The sequence below is a fragment of the Nerophis ophidion genome, linkage group LG16, assembly GCF_033978795.1.
Source record: "Nerophis ophidion isolate RoL-2023_Sa linkage group LG16, RoL_Noph_v1.0, whole genome shotgun sequence".
Classification (NCBI taxonomy): Eukaryota; Metazoa; Chordata; class Actinopteri; order Syngnathiformes; family Syngnathidae; genus Nerophis; species Nerophis ophidion.
In genome coordinates this window covers 43,134,582-43,155,085 of record NC_084626.1, presented here as the reverse complement: position 1 = coordinate 43,155,085, position 20,504 = coordinate 43,134,582, and the positions used below count along the sequence as shown (strand labels likewise).

General features: G+C 37.9%; 1 protein-coding gene across 1 annotated transcript in view; it reads right to left on the bottom strand.

Annotated features, from left to right (window-relative positions):
- LOC133535432 (MICOS complex subunit mic25a-like) overlaps positions 1 to 19,585 on the bottom strand; it is a 116,436-nt gene extending 96,851 nt beyond the window's left edge. Inside the window, exons 1-4 of the mRNA XM_061875265.1 lie at positions 19,368 to 19,585; positions 16,741 to 16,816; positions 11,411 to 11,465; positions 11,012 to 11,147 (exon numbers count right to left, since the gene is read on the bottom strand). Coding sequence (XP_061731249.1) covers positions 11,012 to 11,147; positions 11,411 to 11,465; positions 16,741 to 16,816; positions 19,368 to 19,433 — 333 coding nt within the window. The 5' untranslated portion in view covers positions 19,434 to 19,585. The remainder of the gene's footprint in view (positions 1 to 11,011; positions 11,148 to 11,410; positions 11,466 to 16,740; positions 16,817 to 19,367) is intronic.
- Positions 19,586 to 20,504: the final 919 nt, after the last annotated feature.

Genomic DNA, 20,504 nt, shown 5'->3' with positions numbered 1-20,504 from the left:
GTGCGATTAAAGGATTGTCGGCGTTAATAGATTGATGAGTTAACACGTAATTAACGCATTAATTTGCCCACCCCTAATATATATATATACATACATACATACACACATATATACACACATATATATATATATATATGTATAAATATATTTTCTATATACAAACACACATTATATATATATATATATATATATATATATATATATATATATATATATATATATATGTTGCCTTCCATTAAGAACAATAAATCTGTTTTAGTAGAAGTTTGCTGGTTTCAAGAAATGTAATGCCAAGTGCATAAAACTATGTCAAAATAATGGCCCTAGCATTTACTTAATTTAAGAAAATTTTTCAACATATTGACAAAAAAAAGGTATCAAATTTGTTTTTTCTAACAAGAAAAGTGCACTTGTTATTAGTAAAAATATATTTTTTTAAGGTATTTTGGGGTTCATTGAGGTTAGCTAATTTTAATTGGTTTGTAAAGTCTTGACGAGCCAAATTTTGGTGTTCTATTATACTATACTTATACATATACACTACTAATAAATTGGCAGATAATTTTTCCTTAGTTCAAGTAAAATACGCCTAAATTTAGATTTTTTTTTTCTTGTTTTTAAACGCTGACTTTTTGCAGTGACTATAATAAAATTCTCACATTCCCTGACTTTTAAGGTGACTCCTTTTAATGACTTGACAGTTTAAGTGCAAGTGTTGAACTTTTGAGTGTTCTGGTATATAACATTAATCCACGGCAATTTGCCTGCAAGCTTCTGGGATACATTATCTTTCATGGGAACGATAGGTCGTGCCCTGCTGTCTCATTACATCACCAGCGCTCACTGATGGGAGACGTATTCTACTCCTACGCGCTTGTCCTTTCAGCCCGCAAGATTGGTGGCGGGGCGCTCCTTCCTCTGTCACAGCGCCGCACCAATCGAAATCTGGTCAGCCGGCGAGGACGCTCCTCGTCAGCAAATATGCGTGATGGAGTGTGTGCATGTACAAAAGGGCTTAGCGGCTTTAACATGATGGGAAAAAAAATGTCACAACGGTGATTAGAGGAGCTGATGTGTCTGGATTACTGTTCAATTTGATGAGTCCCTGCTTGGTGTTAAACAGCACCATTAGTGCAAATGGCAATGTTCATGTGTACTTGTTAGAATAACTATGTATATACAAGCCCTGTTTCCATATGAGTTGGGAAATTGTGTTAGATGTAAATATAAACGGAATACAATGATTTGCAAATTATTTTCAACCCATATTCAATTGAATGCACTACAAAAAAAAGATATTTTTTATGTTCGAAACTCATAAACTTTATTTTTTTTTGCAAATAATAATTAACTTAGAATTTCATGGCTGCCACACGTGCCAAAGTAGTTGGGAAAGGGCATGTTCACCACTGTGTTACATCAGCTTTTCTTTTAACAACACTCAATAAACATTTGGCAACTGAGGAAACTAATTGTTGAAGCTTTGAAAGTGGAATTCTTTCCCATTCTTGTTTTATGTAGAGCTTCAGTCCTTCTCCGCTGTCGTATTTTACGCTTCATAATTTTCGATAGGAGACAGGTCTGGACTGAAGGCAAGCCAGGAAAGTACCCGCACTCTTTTTTTAAGGAAATCACGCTGTTGTAACATGTGCTGAATGTTGCTTGGCATTGTCTTCCTGAAATAAGCAGGGGCGTCCATGAAAAAGGCAACGCTTAGATGGGAGCATATGTTGTTCCAAAACCTGTATGTACCTTTAAGCAATAATGGTGCCTTCACAGATGTGTAAATTACCCATGCCTTGGGAACTAATGCACCCCCATACCATCACAGATGCTAGCTTTTCAACTTTGCGTCGATAACAGTCTGGATGGTTCACTTCCCCTTTGGTCCGGATGACACGATGTCCAATATTTCCAAAAACAATTAATTTGAAATGTAGACTTGTCATACCACAGAACACTTTTCCACTTTGCATCAGTCCATCTTAGATGATCTCGGGGCCAGACAAGCCGGCGGCGTTTCTGAATGTTGTTGATAAATGGCTTTCGATTTGCATAGTAGAGATTTAACTTGCAATTAGATGTAGCGACCAACTGTATTTAATGACAGTGGTTTTCTGAAGTGTTCCTGTGCCCATGTGGTGATATCCTTTAGAGATTGATGTCGGTTTTTGACACAGTGCCGTCCGAGGGATCGAAGGTCACGGTCATTCAATGTTGGTTTCCGGCCATGCCGCTTACGTGGAGTGATTTCTCCGGATTCTCTGAACCTTTCGATGATATTATGGACCGTAGATGTTGAAATCCCTAAATTTCTTGCAATTGCACTTTGAGAAACGTTGTTCTTAAACTGTTTGACTATTTGCTCACGCAGTTGTGGACAAAGGGGTGTACCTCGCCCAATCCTTTCTTGTGAAAGACTGGGCATTTTTTGGGAAGCTGTTCTTATACCCAATCATGGCACCCAACTGTTCCCAATTAGCCTGCACACCTGTGGGATGTTCCAAATAAGTGTTTGATGAGCATTCCTCAACTTTGTCAGTATTTATTGCCTCCTTTCCCAACGTGCAGTGACGCGGTGACGTTGGGATATGTTGTGTACCTGTATAAGTGTATACGGTTACAAGCACAAACTTAATTGAGATTTAGTGGGGCCTCTGTTTACATTATTAGCCTGTTGTGTAGGCTACCTGTATAAGTGTATGAGGTTACAAGCACACACTTATTGAGATTTACTTGAGCCTTCTGTTTACATTATTAGCATATCTACTGTGGCTAAGCAGACTTTTGCCAAAAGGACAATAATTCTTTTGTTGTGGGTTTATCCACTTTAATGCACTTTATTTTTTTGGGGAATGCATGTTTTGTTTGAAGGCCTAATATAAATGAAAAACTTTGTGCTTTTTTTGAAAAGCAAAGACTACTGGAATATTAAAAAAATGTCGATATTCAATAAAAAAATTACTTTATTTGAAAAACATGTCTAAATATTTATTCTAGGCTATTTATGCAATATTAAAAAAATTGTGAAAAACTGCATTCATTATTCGGTATTCGGCAAAGCGTTTAAATTTTATTCGGCTTCGGCCACAAATTTTCATTTCGGTGCATCCATCAATCCATTTTCTACCGCTTATTCCCTTTTGGGGTTGCGGGGGGCGCTGGCGCCTATCTCAGCTACAATCGGGCGGAAGGCGGGGTACACCCTGGACAAGTCGCCACCTCATCGCAGGGCCAACACAGATAGACAGACAACATTCACACACTAGGGCCAATTTAGTGTTGCCAATCAACCTATCCCCAGGTGCATGTCTTTGGAAGTGGGAGGAAGCCGGAGTACCCGGAGGGAACCCACGCCTTCACGGGGAGAACATGCAAACTCCACACAGAAAGATTCCGAGCCTGGATTTGAACCCAGGACTGCAGGACCTTCGTATTGTGAGGCAGACGCACTAACCCCTCTGCCACCGTGAAGCCCATTTCGGTGCATCCCTAGAAAATGACTATATCGTGATATTCGAGTATACATTCTCACGTATTAGTTTTTAAGCTGTGGGCATTAATTACACTGCATGACAAATTACGGTTGTCTGTTCGACATAGCTCCCGTCCAAAGGCAAAACCCGGTAACTCAATTTTGGTCAAAACTGAGCTGATAATAAGTTATCTGTAACTTAGATATTGGGTTTCCCTATGTAAAGCGCTTTGAGTCACTAGAGAAAAGCGCTATATAAATATAATTCACTTCACAATTCACTGGTAGCCATTCACATTAATCAGTACCCAAGAATAGCTCTTGGTTTCAAAAAGGTTGGTGACTCCTCGTCTATTTTCTATTTTCTTGGCTAGCATGAATGTGCCGTCATTATTCAGAGGCACAACCAGCTCCCCTTTTTCTTGCGTCTGCACAGCAGCGAGTCCTACTTCTTGTTGAAATGTGTGGCATCATCTACATGTTTCATCTTTTGGGGCCAGTGTCAAATGATTTGATCTCAGCCATAGCTCAAAGACAAGGATGCAAGGACAGGTTGGCTCAGGACGGATGAAAATGTGAGCCCAAGACAGCCAGGAATGAATGGGAGGATAAATAATTTCCAGGTCGCACATGTTGCTTTGAAGCAAAGCTCCGACTCCTTTATGTCCGCACCACGCTTCAACAACGCCATCTCCTGTCTATGAAAGGAACTCATTTGTTTGACAGACCTCTTTATCTAACCTCCAACAGACATGCCAATGATTATTGTGGCTAAATTGGCTTGCAGCCCCTATCTAGACAAAGTTGTTCCCGGCAAGTAAAAATAAGCGCTGACATTTAGCAAGTTAACATGATGTGACAGAAGTACAGCATTTCTGTCAAGTGCCCACATAGCAGGCTGGCTTAGGTGTTAAAAGGAAATAGGAGGTGTGGGAGTGAGAAAGAGGGGGCATGACCACATGGACATGTCACCTCTCATCACAAACTTCATCTCAGATTGACATTTGTTCATGGCTGTGACAAACTGCCGTTTTAAGACTGTTTGCCTCATTTGCATCATGCAACAATTGAATCATGTTTGCAACTATTTCCTAGATATTGCTCCGGGCAATGAATTGCAGTTGTCTTTATAAAAAGACATTTGCCTTTCCTGCAGATCACCCTACATTTATTTTTATCCATCCATCCATCCATTTTCTACCGCTTATTCCCTTTTGGGGTCGCGGGGGGCGCTGGCGCCTATCTCAGCTACAATCGGGCGGAAGGCGGGGTACACCCTGGACAAGTCGCCACCTCATCGCAGCATTTATTTTTATGCCATGACCTAAAAAAAAATTTTTTTTGAATGGGTTTTGTTCAGCAGATCACCCTCCATTTATTTTTATGCCATGACCTAAAAAAAATAAAAAAAACATTTTTTGAATGGGTTTTGTTCAGTTGATAACGACACAGGAATGTAACAAAAGATGTGATAAGAGATATTTTTTAAATAATGCAACAAGTTGCAGTTACAATAGAAAAAGCTTTGTGAACAATTTTGTAAAATTAAAAGCATATATAAATATATACAAAAAATATCTATATGTATGTATATATATATATATATATATATATATATACATATATACATACATATAGATATTTTTTGTATATATATATATATATATATATATATATATACAAATACACACACACATCCATCAATCTTTTTTCTACCGCTTATTCCCGGTAGAAAATGGGGGTCGCTGGTGCCTATCTCAGCTACAATCGGGCGGAAGGCAGTTTTACACCCTGGACAAGTCGCCATCTCATCACAGGGCCAACACGGACAGACAAACAACATTCACAGTCACATTCACACACTAGGGCCAATTTAGTATTGCCAATCAATATATATACATATATACATATGTATACATACATATATATATATATATATATACACACACATCTATATATACACATACATACATATATATATATATATATATATATATATATATATATATATATATATATATATATATATATATATATATATATATATATATATATATATATATATATATATATATATATATATATATGCTTTTAATTTTACTAAAACGTTACAATACAATAGAAAAAACTTTGCGAACAGTTTTGTAAAATTAAAAGCATATACATGTATATATATATATATATATACACACACATATACACATATGTATATATACATACAGTATAAATAGCTGTGCTATCCGCCTGGATAGCATGTATATCACTGGATGACGTCACAAGAAAATGAACGGTGGCTTGACAGATAGCGAAAATCAGGCACTTTAAAGCCTTTTTTTGGGATATTCCACGATGGGTAAAATTTTGAAAAAAACTTTGAAAAATAAAATAAGCCACTGGGGACTGATTTTTATTGGTTTTAACCCTTCTGAAATTGTGATAATGTTCCCCTTTAACCTATTTAAAACATCCATCCATCCATTTTTCTACCGCTTATTCCCTTTGGGGTCGCAGGGGGCGCTGGTGCCTATCTCAGCTGCAATCGGGCGGAAGGCGGGGTACACCCTGGACAAGTCGCCACCTCATCGCAGTATTTAAAACATGTCATCAAAAATATATATTTATTGTGAGAAATCATTAAGATGATCAGTGTTTCCACAAAGATAAATACCATTAATTATTAATAATAACATAGAGTTTAAGGTAAATTAATCAAATCGGCAATTTCTGGCTATTTATTTAAGTGTGTATCAAACTGGTAGCCCTTCGCACTAATCAGTACCCAAGAAGTAGCTCCTGGTTTCAAAAAGGTTGGTGACCCCTGCTATACGGTATATAGAAAAATGTGTATATTTCAGCAGGTGTAGAACAGATGCTTGTTGTTTGTAGACTGCAGCATGCCCGTGTTGATGAGGTTGTATTTGCAAAAAGAATGACACCTCAGAGGAAGAGAATAGTTGGGGGGAGTAGGTGTTACTGGAAGTGAGGAGAGGAGTCGGCTGTTTTTGTAACACGTCGTCTATTTAAGGATGTCAGTCATGGGCTGGCTTGTTGAACCGCAGAAAGAACTGTGCCATCTCCAAAGACTGGCAGCTGGGGGTTTTTTTCTGCTACCTTTTATACAACAAGTTGGGAATTATACACCACTTAATGCAGAGAGCTGCCCAGAGCATAGTTTACACTTGCACAGTGTTGTTTTATGGCGGCTCTGCTCGCTTAATTAAAATAGGAGGGAGAAATCATTGGCCATTGTTGGGATTTGAACAAAGGATTTTGGGGAACTGAATCTGTGTCAAGCTGAGTCTGGTCAAGTCAAGTGTAATCACACAAAGCACATTTAAAGAGACAAGTGTTTCTTGGCAATGCAATCACGTACAAACATAAGTGGGGATGTAATTCTGCACTCCAAGCATTACTGGGGGACCTCGGAATTCAATTCAACTGCTTTCTACTGTGCACAAGTCAATTATTGTACAAATATTACTACCGTTTCCTATCACTGTAAGTGAATATTATGTGCAATTAAATGTATTTGCATACCTATTAACAGTTCCGTTACAAAAAAAAAAAAAGACCAGAGCCTGTGCAAAGGCATGCAGAGCTGGATTCAGTCCCACACACAAAAAACTACAAATGTACCGACTCGCTTTACGGCATTCGTCACTTCCCCCTTTCCCAATTCGTTAAAAAGACGGAAGTCGATGCAAATGCCTACATAGCGCTAAAAAAACCAAAAAAGAAGAAGAACGCCTACGTGCAATTACTGCTTTCATGGCTAAATCTCGAAAAAAACAACCAAAGAAACAAAAAGTTTTTTTCTGAGGAAACAACTAAAGAAAAAGGGTCAAGGATTGTGTCATTTATCATTCTATTATTTTGTCAACAAACTGTAAAAATTGATTAATAATCTACTTGTTCATTCACTGTTAATAACTGATTATTTTTGCCAGTTTGTCTATGTTTTAGTTTTTTCCTCTGCATTTGTCTGTTTCCTCTGTGTTTAGTATTTCCTGTCCTTAGTTCCTGTCTAGTGCTCTTATTTTGTCAGCTTCCTGTCTTGTTCCCTGAATGCTGTGTTCCTCCTCAGCTGCGGCTGATTGGCACCTGGTCACACCCGTTGCCAATCAGCCCGCTCCTATTTGTACCTGCTTTATGTTGTGTCAGTTGCTGGATCATTGTATTGTCATTTGTATTGTCGTTGCCACATGTCGTTCTTGTGTCTTTGCTGCCTGTCGTGTCTGGCATCGTTACAGCTACTACCTGTCGTGCTACATTTTGTCCTGGTCGTCGTAGCGGTAAGCTGTTCTTGTTAGCCATTAGCTGTTTTCAGTTTTTCTGTTTGCTACCAACTAGCTTCCATGCTAAAGTTCCTTTTTGTTTTCTAGCTCCCAGTGCTAGCTCCCTTAGTTTGTTATTCCGCCCACGTGTGTGCTTTTTGTTTATACCCTTTATTTGTTCTTATTCTAATATTTTATATTAAATCATGTTTTTTCATTCAATGCCTGCCTTCTTCTCTGCATCCTGGGGTTCGACATCAAATAACTCTGACAATTTTCTGATTTAATATGTTCAAGCTACACTTCTGTTAATACGTAATAATCACTTATTCTTCTCTTGTTAGATAATAAAAATGGATTAATAATCTAATTGTTCATTTACTGTTTATATCTGATTATTTTCTGTTTTAACATGTTCTATCTACACTTCTGTTAAAACGTAATCATCACTTATTCTTTTCTTGTTTGATACTTTACATTAGTTTTGGGCGATACCCCACAATTACGTATCGATCTGATACCAAGTAGTTACAGGATTATACACTGGTCATATTCAAAGTCCTCATGTGTCCAGGGACGTATTTCCTGACTTTATAAACCTAATCTGAATTTTAAAAAAAGGAAAAAACATTTTGTGACAATAAAAAATATCGACATAATCGTAGTAGTATCGACCAGATACGCTCTTGTACCACTTGTCCTTAATAATGTAAACAAAACAATAGAATGGATCATGACACACTATGTTACTGCAAATGTCAGCGGACTAATTAGGAGTCTTTGTTTGTTTACTTATTAGTAAAAGACAAATTGTCTAGTATGTTCACTATTTAATTTAAGGACTAAATTACAATGATAAACAAACTTAACGTGTAACAGACTTGATTTTAGTTGGTAGAAGAACTCCTCTTGGTTTTAGTTGGTGGACTTACTACTTACCTACTACTAAGAGACAAGTTGTCTAGTATGTTCAATATTTTGTTTAAGGACTAAACTGCAATAATAAATATATGTTTAATGTACCCTAAGATTTTTTATTAAACCAAAGCCAACAATACAATTTTTTTGTGGTCCCTTTTATTTAAAGAAGCACCAAAAAGTATTGAAATAATTTTAGAAACAGTACCACAAAATATTGGTATTGTTACAACAACAACATTAATATATATATATATATATATATATATATATATATTATATATATATATATATATATATATAACATATATATATACAAATTATATATATATATATATATATATATATATATATGGCACGCGGGCGTACCGAACGAGTTTAGAAGCAGAAGTCTTCACAAGCTGCTATGCTTTCTGCCTCTGTCTCAGCAGCAAGCATTGTCCCGCCCACACAACCATCTGATTGGTTACATACAAAGCCAATCAGCAGTGCGTATTCAGACTTCAGAACAATGTAGTCAACGCTTTAGCGTCGAGCAGAGATATTTGTTTAGCAGGGGAGTAGCGCACTCTACCCAAATTATACTAAACACTTCCCAGTCTCAACTATTACTAACATCACTATGAGCCCGTTGACCTTCTAGAAACTTAAACTGCAGCTCAGCTAGCTCACAGTATAGACTTGAAGTGAGGGCTAATTAGCTTTTAGCGTAACGTAAGCTCATTTTGCTGTGTGTGTGTGTGTGTGCATGTGTGTGCGCGTGTTTTAGGGGCAGCAAAGCCCTGTCTGTCTGTTATTTCATTGAACTCCATTGTGTTTAGGGATGAATAGTCTCTCCTATTGCAATTATACTAATTTTTTTACCTATAGTTACATGAATCATTAGTAATGTAGCAGCCTAGTTTTGAATAGCAGGGTCCCTGCTATCACATTTTGATAAAAATACAACATTTACATAATAAAAGTCAACTACAGGCTTCCCAAATGCTGTAATAAATTAAGCATAATGAGTTGACATTAAACAGTTTCAATGGAAACCGTTTAATGTTGCACTTTTTATATGTAGAAGAAAGGTTGTTTTCATTTTATTTAATCAAAGCAACAACTTGAGGCAATTTAATGTGGATTAACGTGGGCAGAATTATTATAGTGTTCCCAATGTTAAAAGGATAAAGCCATTGTTTACAAATTTGGTAAATAAATAACCCAAAAATTTATATTTTGTTGTTTTCTTACTGTACCGAAAATGAACCGAACCGTGACCTCTAAACCGAGGTACGTACCGAACCGAAATTTTTGTGTACCGTTACACCCCTAATATATATATATATATATATATATATATATACACATATATATAAATATGCATAAACATATATATGTATTAGAGGTATCAGTATCATGCTTCAAACCCTATTTCAGAAAGCAAAACATGCTCATTGTAGCCAAAAATCCTGACTTCCTCGTTTTACAAAAGAAAAAAAATCAGCACAATTGTTTTGTTCAGTTTTGTTTTGTAGGTTGAAGCATTTTCATACTGTGCACCTGAGTTCATGTTGCTGATCAATTTGAATTGATTATTATTTATTGGGTTTGAGCACAGGAAACAATTGAGGAGGTAAAGGAACATCCATCCATCCATCCATCCATTTTCTACCGCTTATTCCCTTTGTGTTCGTGGGGGGCGCTGGTGCCCATCTCAGCTACAATTGGGCGGAAGGCGGTGTACACCCTGGACAAGTGGCCACCTCATCGTGGGGCCAACACAGATAGACAGACAACATTCACACTCACATTCACACACTAACATGTTTAGTCTAAATACATTGCAAGATTATTTCGAAAAAATATTTGTCAATGATGCAACATTTTTTGCGGTAAATCCCATCAGTTAACTCGATATTTTTGACACCCTGATAAATATGACATGAATAAAGATCAAAATCCAAAGGAGTAAGTCAAATGTTGCTTTCTAAACATGTCATTATAAGTCTAAACAGCAGATGGTGCTGCAGGCCAAAAGAAGGCTTGCGGTTCAACTTTTGCTGCAGAAAAATGTCCTTGGAAAATAATAAATAAATAACCAAAAAATGTATACTTTGTTGTTTTCTTACTGTACCGAAAATGAACTAAACCGTGACCTCTAAACCCAGGTACGTACCGAACCGAAATTTTTGTGTACCATTACACCCCTAGTGTGTGAATGAGCAAATGTGAAAATAGTGTCAAAGCACTTTGGGCTCCTTAAAAAGGGGTAGAAAAGCGCTATACAAGTACAACCATTTACAATTTACCAAAGAAGCACTTGCACCAATCATGGCTCTGCAGACACGGTGCGACTCACCAGCATCTTGGCCTTTTCATGCTCCCCACGGGCCTTCCCTTTCTCCATGATGACCGAGGGACTCGGGTGGTCAAAGCCCACAGTCTGGTCCAGTCTGGCCAGCTGCTCCTGCACCAAGGCCTGCTGCTTCTCAAAACTGAAATCAGAGGGACAAAAGGTCACGTTTTATTCTTTGACATTGAAAGGATTTTGGACATAATTGACTGATAAATGGAGAGTAACGTGCAGTTAAATGACAGCAACACAGGAGATTATAGATCTGAAATCATGCATTTGAATTAGAGAGGGTCAAAATAGCATTTCAGACTCCCAAGCTGCCCTTTTGCACATGCACCACTGATGTCTACGTCGAGGTTGCACACAAGTGACGTCAAATCGAAATTAAAACAGAGTACTCACTTTCTACGAATTTCTTCCTGCACTTCAGTGGTAGACGCTCTGGGCGGTTTTAAATCTGGAAACCCAGCCAAAGAAATACCAGGATAATTAGCAAAATATTTACACTTCCTGTTATGATAAAATCAAATAGAAAGAACCAAAAAAAGAACAAATGCTGAAAAGTTGATATCTTTAAAGCACGGGTGTCAAACTCAAGGCCCGGGGGCCAAATCTTGTCCGCCACATCTTTTGATATGGCCCGCGAAAGCCTAAAGTGAATTTGTCTTTTCTTAATAAATATAGTCCCCTTTCTATTTTGACAGAAAAAGATACAAATTTCCTATCTTTTAAAGGGGAACATTATCAGCAGACCTATGTAAGCGTCAATATATACCTTGATGGTGCAGAAAAAAGACCATCTATTTTTTTAACCGATTTCCGAACTCTAAATGGGTGAATTTTGGCGAATTAAACGCCTTTCTGTTCATCGCGCTGGAGGCGATGACGTCAGAATGTGACGTCGCCGAGGTAACACACCCACCATTTTCATTTTCAACACATTATAAACACCGGGTCTCAGCTCTGTTATTTTCCGTTTTTTTGACTATTTTTTGGAACCTTGGAGACATCATGCCTCGACGGTGTGTTGTCGGAGGGTGTAACAACACTAACAGGGAGGGATTCAAGTTGCACCACTGGCCCGAAGATGCCACAGTGTCTGCCGCCAGACCCCCATTGAATGTGCCAGAGTGTCTCCACATTTGACCGGCGATGCTAAGGCAGACATGGCACAGAGATGTATGGATAACCTGCAGATGCATTTGCAACGATAGTCAACGAAATCACAAAGGTGAGTTTTGTTGATTTTGACTGCCAGCTAATCGATGCTAACATGCTACGCTAATCGATGCTAACATGCTATTTGCCGGCGGTGCTAAAGCAGACATGGAACAGAGATGTATGGATAACCTGTAGATGCATTTGCAACTATATTACGTTTCCTTCCACCCACTTTTAATGCGAAACAAACACTTACCAATCGACGGATTTAAGTTGCTCCAGTGTCAAAAGATGCGAAAGTCCTGATCGTTTGGTCCGCACATTTTACCGGCGATGCTAACGCAGCTATTCGGCCATGCTATGGCTATGAATAGCGTCAATAGCTATTCGCTCAATAGCTTCAGTTTCTTCAATATTTTGATACTCCAACCATCTGTTTCAATACATGCGTAATCTGTTGAATCGCTTAAGTCGCTGAAATCCGAGTTTGAATCCGAGCTAATGTCGCTATATCTTGCTGTGGTATTCCCATTGTTTGTTTACATTGGCAGCACTGTGTGACGTCACAGGGAAATGACCAGTGCCTTCGCAGAGAGCCGAAATAAGGCACTTTAAAGCTTTATTTAGGAAAAATTCCGAGACCGGTTAAATTTGAAAAAAAAATTCAAAAAATACAACAAGCCACTGAGAACTGATTTTTATTGTTTTTGACCCTTTTGAAATTGTGATAATGTTCCCCTTTAAGCGTGATTTAATTCTACGTACCAAACTTATTTTCTTTGTTAAAATCAAAATAAGTACCGTATTTTTCGGACTATAAGTCATAGTTTTTTTCATAGTTTGGCCGGGAGTGCGACTTATACTCAGGAGCGACTTATATGTGATATTATTAACACATTAACGTAAAATATCAAATAATATTATTTATCTCATTCGCGGAAGAGACGAAGAAAATGGCAGCAATCATCACACACACGTCAACCAATAGGAATTCGGCGGGGGAGGGTCATGGCAGAAGTGTATTGTGGGTAATGGAATGCTAAATGCTATATGCTACTGCCCCAGCTATTAAAATGGATCATTTCATCGTTGGCGGTAACTTATAAAAACTGAGAAGGGCTGAACAAAAATGGCACCGAAAAGGAAATCATGTACTGCAGATTACACAATATCAAATAATATTAATTATTTCATTCGCGGAAGAGACGAAGAAAATGTCAGCAATCGTCACACACACGTCAACCAATAGGAATTCGGCGGGGGAGGGTCATAGCAGAAGTGCATTGTGGGCCATGGAATGCTAACTGCTATATGCTATATGCTACTGCCGTAGCTATTAAAATGGATCATTTCATCGTTGGCGGTAACTTATAAAAACTGAGAAGGGCTGAACAAAAATGGCACTGAAAAGGAAATCATGTACTGCAGATTACAAACTGGACGTAGTGAAATATGCAGCAGAAAACGACAAGAGGAAGCGGCGCATACCTTTGGAGTTGACAGAGTTGTTTAGAAGCGACATTGAGGAAGAAGATTGCATGGGATTTATCGATTAGGAGTGACAGATTGTTTGGTAAACGTATAGGATGTTCTATATTTTATAGTTATTTGAATGACTCTTACCGTAATATGTTAGGTTAACATAGCAGTTGGCTATTTATGCCTCATATAACGTACACTTATTCAGCCTGTTGTTCACTATTCTTTATTTATTTTAAAGGCCTACTGAAAGCCACGACTAGCGACCACGCAGTCTGATAGTTTATATATCAATGATGAAATATTAACATTGCAACACATGCCAATACGGCCTTTTTAGTTTACTAAATTGCAATTTTAAATTTCCCGGGAGTTTCGTCTTGAAAACGTTGTGTAATGATGACGTGTACGCAGGACGTCACGCGTATTTAGGAAGTATGAGCGCTGCCCACACACACACAGCTAAAAGTCGTCTGCTTTAACGGCATAATTACACAGTATTTTGGACATCTGTGTTGCTGAATCTTTTGCAATTTGTTCAATTAAAAATGGAGAAGTCAAAGTAGAAAGACAGAATTGGGAAGCTTTAGCCTTTAGCCACACAAACACACGCTGATTCCTTGTTTAAAATTCACAGAGTTGAAACCTTACTATGGATCACAGCGAACATGGATCCTGAATACTTGTAAACCAGCAGGTTTCGGTGTGAAATTTGTGGTTAAAAAGTCGGCACTTGTGAGCTTGCGCCTCCCGTACAGCTGCCGTCGACTTCCCCGAGACATTGCGCGTCAACACCCGGCCGTGGACGTACACTTCCGACTATCAGGTACTGTTAAACTCACTAAAACACTAGCAACACAATAGAAAGATAAGGGATTTCCCAGAATTATACTGGTAAATGTGTTTAAAAACATATGAACCTGTCTCAATGCAACGCGATTGCAATCATGTTTTGTTTTTTTTCTAGTCCGTCACTATCAATATCCTTCAACATGAATCTTTCATCCTCGCTCAAATTAATGGGGAAATTGTCGTTTTCTCGGTCAGAATAGCTGTTTTTGTTGGAGGCTCCCATTAAAATCAATGTGAATATATGAGGAGCCATCAAAATGTGACGTCATTGTCTGCGACTTCCGGTACAGGCAGGGCTTTTTTCCAGTTGCGAACTTTATCGTGGATGTTCTCTACTAAATCCTTTCTGCAAAAATATGGCAATATCGCAAAATGATCAGGTATGACACATAGAATGGACCTGCTATCCCCGTTTAAATAAGACAATCTAATTTCAGTTCGAGATGCTACCTCAGTAGAAGCATTTAAGTCTCACCTTAAAACTCATTTGTATACTTTAGCCTTTAAATAGACCTCCTTTTTAGACCAGTTGATCTGCCGCTTCTTTTCTTTTCCTCCTCTGTCCGGTCCGATGACCATGGATGAAGTACTGGCTGTCCAGAGTCGAGACCCAGGATGGACCGCTCGTCGGGACCAAGGATGGACCGCTCGCCTGTGTATCGGTTGGGGACATCTCTACGATGCTGATCCGACTCCGCTTGGGATGGTTTCCTGTGGACGGGACTCTCGCTGCTGTCTTGGATCCGCTTTGAACTGAACTCTCGCGGCTGTGTTGGAGCCACTATGGATTGAACTTTCACAGTATCATGTTAGACCCGCTCGACATCCATTGCTTTCGGTCCCCTAGAGGGTGGGGGAGTTGCCCACATTTGAGGTCCTCTCCAAGGTTTCTCATAGTCATCATTGTCACTGGCGTCCCACTGGGTTTGAGTTTTCCTTGCCCTTATGTGGGTTCTTCCGAGGATGTCATAGTCGTAGTGGTTTGTACAGTCCTTTGAGACATTTGTGATTTAGGGCTATATAAATAAACATTGATTGATTGATTGATTTCAGTAGGCCTTTAAATTTCCTTTCAGATGTCTATTCTTGGTGTTGGGTTTTATCAAATAAATTTCCCCCAAAAATGCGACTTATATATGTTTTTTTCCTTCTTTATTATGCATTTCCGGCAGGTGCGACTTATACTCCGGAGCGACTTATACTCTGAAAAATACGGTACATATCCCACATTTCTCATCCTTTTTGAACTGTTCCCCCATCAACACACTCCACTTGCCCTGGACATTCAAGCAAGCATGTTCCCCCATTCCAAAAATGTCCTTATTACTCGAAATTATCAATCAATCAATCAATCAATCGATGTTTATTTATATAGCCCTAAATCACAAATGTCTCAAAGGACTGCACAAATCATTACGACTACGACATCCTCGGAAGAACCCACAAAAGGGCAAGGAAAACTCACACCCAGTGGGCAGGGAGAATTCACATCCAGTGGGACGCCAGTGACAATGCTGACTATGAGAAACCTTGGAGAGGACCTCAGATGTGGGCAACCCCCCCCTCTATGGGACCGAAAGCAATGGATGTCGAGCGGGTCTAACACGATACTGTGAAAGTTCAATCCATAGTGGCTCCAACACAGCCGCGAGAATTCAGTTCAAAGCGGATCAAAGACAGCAGCGAGAGTCCCGTCCACAGGAAACCATCCCAAGCGGCGTAGAGATGTCCCCAACCGATACACAGGCGAGCGGTCCATCCTGGGTCCCGACGAGCGGTCCATCCTGGGTCTCGACTCTGGACAGCCAGTACTTCATCCATGGTCATCGGACCGGACCCCCTCCACAAGGGAGGAGGGGGACATAGGAGAAAAAAAGAAAAGCAGCGGCAGATCAACTGGTCTAAAAAGGAGGTCTATTTAAAGGCTAGAGTATACAGATGAGTTTTAAGATGAGACTTAATTACCAGGAATTTCTCCCCATTGAAAATGAATATACAAAACTCTCCATATCCCACATTTTTCAACCGATTGGAACAGTTCCAACATCCACAGGCTCCACTCACCCTGGACATTCAAACATTTCAGTTCCACTCACGCGTATCGGCAGTTCCGCGGCCTGCGCACGTTGAGACATTCACACGCAGTTCCTACTGGAATTGCAAATTCTAGTATTGACATTTTATTCACTGTTACAAGCGGCCATAAGGAGTTTGACACCCCTGTTCTAAAGGAAACATACTTGATGTTCTGTGGGCGTCTTGCTGAGAGTTCTTGGAGCTGGCATCCCTCATTCGTCTGAGAAGATCCTCCGACAGCTGGAAAAATAGTTTGTGACTCCAATAATGCAGTTGATAAGGAGGGAGATAAATATACGCTGACCTACAAAAAATAAACCCTCAACCGCCATCAAAACTTGCTTAGACTGAAACCAGTTTGAGGGAGTTCTAGTTTGATTGTTTCGGTTCCTGGCATAAACACTCGAGCAGGGGGTAAATGTTCAGAAAGGCTGTGATCAAGTTCAAGTTGATTTGGATTAGAGATGTCCGATAATGGCTTTTTTGCCGATATCTGATATTGTCCAATTCTTAATTACGGATTCCGATATCAACCGGAATATATATATATACACAGTTGTGGAATGAACACCTTATTATGCCTCATTTTGTTGTGATGCCCCGCTGGATGCATTAAACAATGTAACAAGGTTGTCCAAAAGAAATCAAGTCAATTTATGGAGAAAAAAAATGCCAACATGGTACTGCCATATTTCTTATTGAAGTCACAAAGTGCAATATTTTTTTTTTAACATGCTTTAAAACAGCAGCTTGGAATTTGGGACATGCTCTCCCTGAGAGAGCATGAAGAGGTTGAGGTTGACGGGGTTGAGGTTGCGGGGGGGATTAAGGGTAACGAGGGGTGTTTATTGTAGCGTCCTGGAAGAGTTAGTGCTGCAAGGGGTTCTGGGTATTCATTCCGTTGTGTTTATTTTGTGTTACAGTGCAACCTTGTTTACTTCCGTGACGACTTCCTCAAAGTTTTGTAATAAATCAGAAATGTAATAGTAGTGTACTTGTATGAGCACTATGTATTAGAAGTAGTGTACTTGTATGAGCACTATATATTAGAAGTAGTGTACTTGTATGATCATTATATATTAGAAGTAGTGTACTTGTACGATTATTATATATATTAGAACTAGTGTACTTGTATGATCATTATATATTAGAAGTAGTGCACTTGTATGATCATTATATATTAGAAGTAGTGCACTTGTATGATCATTATATATTGGAAGTAGTGCACTTGTATGATCATTATATATTAGAAGTAGTGCGCTAGTATGATCATTATATATTTGAAGTAGTGTACTTGTATGATCATTATATATTAGAAGCAGTGTATTTGTATGATCATTATAAATTAGAAGTAGTGCACTTGTATGATCATTATATATTAGACGTAGTGCGCTTGTATGATCATTATATATTAGACGTAGTGTACATGTATGATCATTATATATTAGAAGTAGTGTACTTGTGAAGTGAAGTGAAGTGAAGTATATTTATATAGCGCTTTTCTCTAGTGACTCAAAGCGCTTTACATAATAAAACCCATTATCTAAGTTGCATTTAAACCAGTATGGGTGGCACCGGGAGCAGGTGGGTAAAGTACAGTTTGTATCCTGTCCGAGGACAACGGCTGTGACTAGGTTGGCAGATGATCATTTTATATTAGAAGCAGTGTACTTGTATGATCATTATATATTAGACGTAGTGCACTTGTATGATCATTAAATATTAGACGTAGTGCACTTGTATGATCATTATATATGAGAAGTAGTGTACTTGTATGATCATTATATATTAGAAGTAGTGTACTTATATGATCATTATATATTAGACATAGTGCACTTGTATGATCGTTATATATTAGAAGTAGTGTACTTTTATGATCATTAAATATTAGAAGTAGTGCACTTGTATGATCATTATATATTAGAAGTAGTGTACTTGTATGATCATTATATATTAGAAGTAGTGCACTTGTATGATCATTATATATTGGAAGTAGTGTACTTGTATGATCATTATATATTAGAAGTAGTGCACTTGTATGATCATTATATATTAGAAGTAGTGTACTTGTATGATCATTATATATTAGAAGTAGTGTACTTGTATGATCATTATATATTTGAAGTAGTGTACTTGTATGATCATTATATATTTGAAGTAGTGCACTTGTATGATCATTATATATTAGAAGTAGTGTACTTGCATGATCATTATATATTATAAGTAGTGTACTTGTATGATCATTATATATTAGAAGTAGTGTACTTATATGATCATTATATATTAGAAGTAGTGTACTTGTATGATCATTATATATTAGAAGTAGTGCACTTGTATGATCATTATATATTAGAAGTAGTGCACTTGTATGATCATTATATATTAGAAGTAGTGTACTTGTATGATCATTATATATTAGACGTAGTGCACTTTTATGATCATTATATATTAGAAGTAGTGTACTTGTATGATCATTATATATTAGACGTAGTGTACTTGTATGATCATTATATATTAGAAGTAGTGTACTTGTATGATTAGCTGCAGTTAATCAGCTAATTATTAAATATTACCATTTAAAAGTGCACAATGTATGAATAGGACATGTTTTTGGTTTCCTTTCATGACATTGTAAGCTAGTCTTTCCGTCAAACATGCAAAAGGAGGTTTGAGTGCGTAAGAGCAGGTTCAAGTGAGGACAGTTAGTTGAAAAAAATCAACAATATTAAGTCAATATTTTGCAAGCTACGAACAAGACGACGAGTGTATAAAGAAAAGAGTTAACGGTTACCTTCACTCCTTCAGTAACGGTGACCTTCTCCTCTTCGTCCAGTCCAAAAGATACTTTCCCTCCCATGTCGAGCACCTTTGTGACCCACCTGGATGTTTTAGGTGGGATTTAGTTCAGCTTTGACGGCCGCCAGTCAGACATTTGTTCCAGCAGGCTGGACTCGCCGCTGCTGAAGAGGCTCCAATCAAGGTCACTGTGGCCCCGCAGTATCCTCGACGCTCATTGGTCGGATCCAAATTATGGTGACGTTTTTGTATCTGATGAGCAGAGGGGGTTGATGGGAAATGTAGTTAAATAATCTGACACAACGTGTATGTCCAATTACAATATTTTATTACTAAAGAACATTATTTAAACAACACATACTTAATTTAGAGTTATTAGGACACAAGGGGAACATATTCTAAGTAACAAAGACTTAACATAGAGTTATTTGGACACTAGGAGAACATATTTTAAGTAAGAAAGGCTTAATTTACAGTTATTTGGAAAGTAGTGGAACATATTCTAAGTAAAAAAGACTTAATTTACAGTTGGTTGGACACTAGGGTAACATATTGTAAGTAACAAATAATTAATTTAGACTTTTTTGGACACTAAGGGAACATATTTTAAGTAACAAAAACTTAATTTACAGTAATTTAGACACTAGGGAACATATTATAAATAACAAAGACTTAACATAGAGTTATTTGGACACTAGGGGAACATAGTTTAAGTAACAAAGACTTAATATAGAGTGATTTGGATACTTGGGGAACATATTCTAAGTAACAAAGACTTAATTTAGAGTTATTAGTTGGACACTAGGGGAACATAAATTTAAGTAACAAAGACTCCATTTCCTGTTATTTGGACACTAGGGGAACATATTCTAAATAACAAAGACTTAATTTACAGCTATTTGGAAACCAGGGGAACATATTCTAAGTAACAAAGACTTAACATAGAGTTATTTGGACACTAGGGGAACATATTTTATGTAACAAACACTTCATTTAGAGTTATTTGGACACTTGGGGAACATATTCTAAGTAACAAAGACTTAATTTAGAGTTATTAGTTGGACACTAGGGGAACATAAATTTAAGTAACAAAGACCACATTTCCTGTTATTTGGACACTAGGGGAAAATAT